This window comes from Pteropus alecto, unplaced genomic scaffold (genome assembly GCF_000325575.1).
Source record: "Pteropus alecto unplaced genomic scaffold, ASM32557v1 scaffold195, whole genome shotgun sequence".
Taxonomy (NCBI): domain Eukaryota; kingdom Metazoa; phylum Chordata; class Mammalia; order Chiroptera; family Pteropodidae; genus Pteropus; species Pteropus alecto.
In genome coordinates, this window is record NW_006438073.1 from 9007691 (window position 1) to 9010600 (window position 2910).

Below are 2910 nucleotides of genomic sequence, written 5' to 3' on the forward strand. Positions count from 1 at the left end.
CTCCAAGCCACAGGGAAATTTACCTGCAGGGACTGAGAACATAGTTTCACATTACCACTTGGTGCAACTCGTCAACCTAATACACTGTGTGGCTCCACGGTACTAAACGTGTCTCAATCACAAGTCTTGTATAAGTACTTGAATCTTCTTTTTGTAAAGTCAGGAAGAAAACTTTTCTTTCCAAATTTACTCTACCACATGGCAGATTGCTGCTCTGTGAAATTAGAAGTGAATAGTATTTGCATAAAATTCAGGATTAATATAATTAATCTTTTTTATACTGGTAAAAGTTTAAGTTGCCTTCACCCTGTACCTCTGGATGGTCATACCAGGATTTATTTCTCCTTGGCTGTCAACGCTTTACTCTTTACCACACTATTAACTACTGAAAAAGACAGGCTTCCTGGGTTTTAAGATCGCACTAGGTAAAACCAACTAAAAACCATACTCCTAAATAAACTACTTAAAGCTGTTTCAAAGTTGTATTAAAATTTTGAAATAAAAAGAATTATCTCAAGATGAGAGGTGAAAATAAAACGCAGAAATCGTCGTCAGGCCTTCCGGCCGTGAATGCCCTCACTCTGAAACTAGAAAGGAAGAGTGAATGGAAAATTGAATAAGAACAAGAATGCCCTTGAAGACACAGTATTTTACCGTGCTTGGAAGAATATTTGCATATGAAAATATTTTAGATTTGATTCCCTCCCACGCTTAAAGTTCTTAAAACGAGAATCCCGAAAGGTGAAGTCAATCCAGTCCGGTTCATTGCCGTGGTCACAGAGGGCCTCGGGCGCACCTGGCGCTCACCTGCAGCAGCGCACAGCGTTAAGCCCAAGGGACGCGCCGCTCTCGCAGCTCCCGCCCCTACCCCGGGCGTCGGGCGTTTCTCAACCCCACACCCGGGCACAGAGTCCGCACACCTGGGCGCACACCTGCCCGGCGGGTGCACCGAGGCGGAGTACACGCCAGCGGCTGGCGTCCTGCCTACTGAGCTCCCGGTGCGCCGCTGCCCGGCTCCCGCGACCCGCTGCCCCGAGCCCATCCCGCGCCGCGGCCCCGAGTTCTCAGTCCTGGTGCCCCGAGCTCTCGGTCCCGCTGCCCCGAGCCCATCCCGCGCCGCGGCCCCGACCCCGGCCCTCGGTCCCGCTGCCTCGAGCTCTCGGTCCCGCTGCCCCGAGCCCACCCCGCGCCACTGCCCCGGAGCTCCCGGCCCCTCTCCCCGAAGGCGCCGACCCCGGCCTCCGGGAACCCCGGTGGCTGCTGCCCGGGGCACTCGTCACCTCATGAGGTAGTCTCGGAAGTCCTTGCTCCGGACATAGTCCGCCGCCTTCCGCACCAGCGCGCCCGCCATGGCCGTGCGGGACCCCAAGCCGCCCGCAGTGCCCTCGCCGCCGGTCCTCGGAGCCCAATGACACCGGCGGAGCGGACAGAGCGAAGACAGCACCTGCTCGCCGGCTGCCTTACGACGGCTCGGCCCCGCCTTACGGCTGCGGCGCCGCGCGGCTCGCGGCCAGTGGGCGGGCTCAGCGCGGAGGCCACGGAGACGATTGGCTCGCAGGCGCCGCACACCCTCTCCCCGCCCCTCGGCGCGTGGGGCGGGGCCTGCGCCGTAAAACGGCCGCGCCCGGCCGCGATTGGCTGGCGGTTGCTAGGCACCCACGCGGCCTCAGGGCAGGTCGGTGGCACACCCGGTCGCGCTTCCCCCCAAGGGCACTGCGGCCGGAATCTCGCGGAAACCTTTGCCGCCCCTGGGAACCTCCGCGCGGTCGCCCGAGGCCAGCAGGTTCTAGACGGGGAAGTGGACGCAGGGAGGAGCGCAGCAGGGCAGCCTGCAGACTGTGCCCGGCAAGCCCGAGGGAGCTGGGTCGTTAGCCCCGGGGGGCCACGGACTGCGTTCATAACGTTGCGCATCTTTGCTACTCTAAATACGGAGTAGGCAGTACAGTCTGATGGGTAGGAGAACGTGGGAGTAGATAAGGAACACAGCTACGGGATTTCATAAAGCTTTAGGAAGGCCCAGCCCCCGCCGTCCATACCTGAGCAGTGTACGGAAGGTAAAACCGCTCACGTCACTGGCTGCTATGAATCGCAGGTTCATGAAGTGTCTACAGAGGGCTAGCAGTGACCCAAAACCTCACATGCCCATCGAAGTGCAAAAGTCACAGTCACAGAAAGGCTGCACTCAGAGCTCTCCCACGGTCTGTAAGGAACAGAGCCTGTAAGCTGGGACAGGCTGCTGAAGTCTGATTGGATGTTACAAAGCACCCATAGGGGCCAGCGCCCGAGAAGGCAGTTTAAATGCACTACATGTGAATGACAGTGCCTGTGCTTGTAGAAGTGTCAGGTGGCCCCCTGGTTGGGTGTCCCATAGAGACCCTCATGGCAGGCAGCTGAGGAAGCCACAAGGAATTGAGCAAGACACCGAAATACAGTAGAAAAGAAGTTTTATTAGAAGAGAAAGTCCACTTCCACACGTGCTGTTGTAGCCGCCAGCCCCTGAAACACACACGGACCACCGGAAACCAGTGAGTTATAGGAAACATGCTCTTTATTCAGCCAGCTGGGTCTGCCAGGGGTACGCAGACCCCAAATTAAGCAGCCCCGAAATGTAGAGGAACAGGGTTTTTAAGCCCTAAGTCTCATTCCTCGTTCTGTCTTAAACACAAAGGTCTATTTTTCTCCTATTCACTACCTGTCAACACACAGGTCAGGTGTGCAAACGGGGGTACAGAAGCAGAAAGCTTATTGTTAGAATGTTATGTTCCCTTGGGCGATAGCCAAGCAGTATTTTTCCAGCCAGCACAGTGGAAGCGGCCTGAGCAAGAGAAGCGTGGCCCAAAAGGCCTGGTAACAGAGCCTTCGGGGTTTTCATCCCTCTTTGCTGTGGGTGCTTACGTTTTTTAGAGGAGT

General features: G+C 56.4%; 1 protein-coding gene across 1 annotated transcript in view; it reads right to left on the reverse strand.

Annotated features, from left to right (window-relative positions):
• MPC1 (mitochondrial pyruvate carrier 1) overlaps positions 1–1490 on the reverse strand; it is a 10208-nt gene extending 8718 nt beyond the window's left edge. Inside the window, exon 1 of the mRNA XM_006915043.3 lies at positions 1281–1490. Within this exon, the coding sequence (XP_006915105.1) occupies positions 1281–1351 (71 nt within the window). The 5' untranslated portion in view covers positions 1352–1490. The remainder of the gene's footprint in view (positions 1–1280) is intronic.
• Between the last annotated feature and the right edge of the window lie 1420 nt (positions 1491–2910).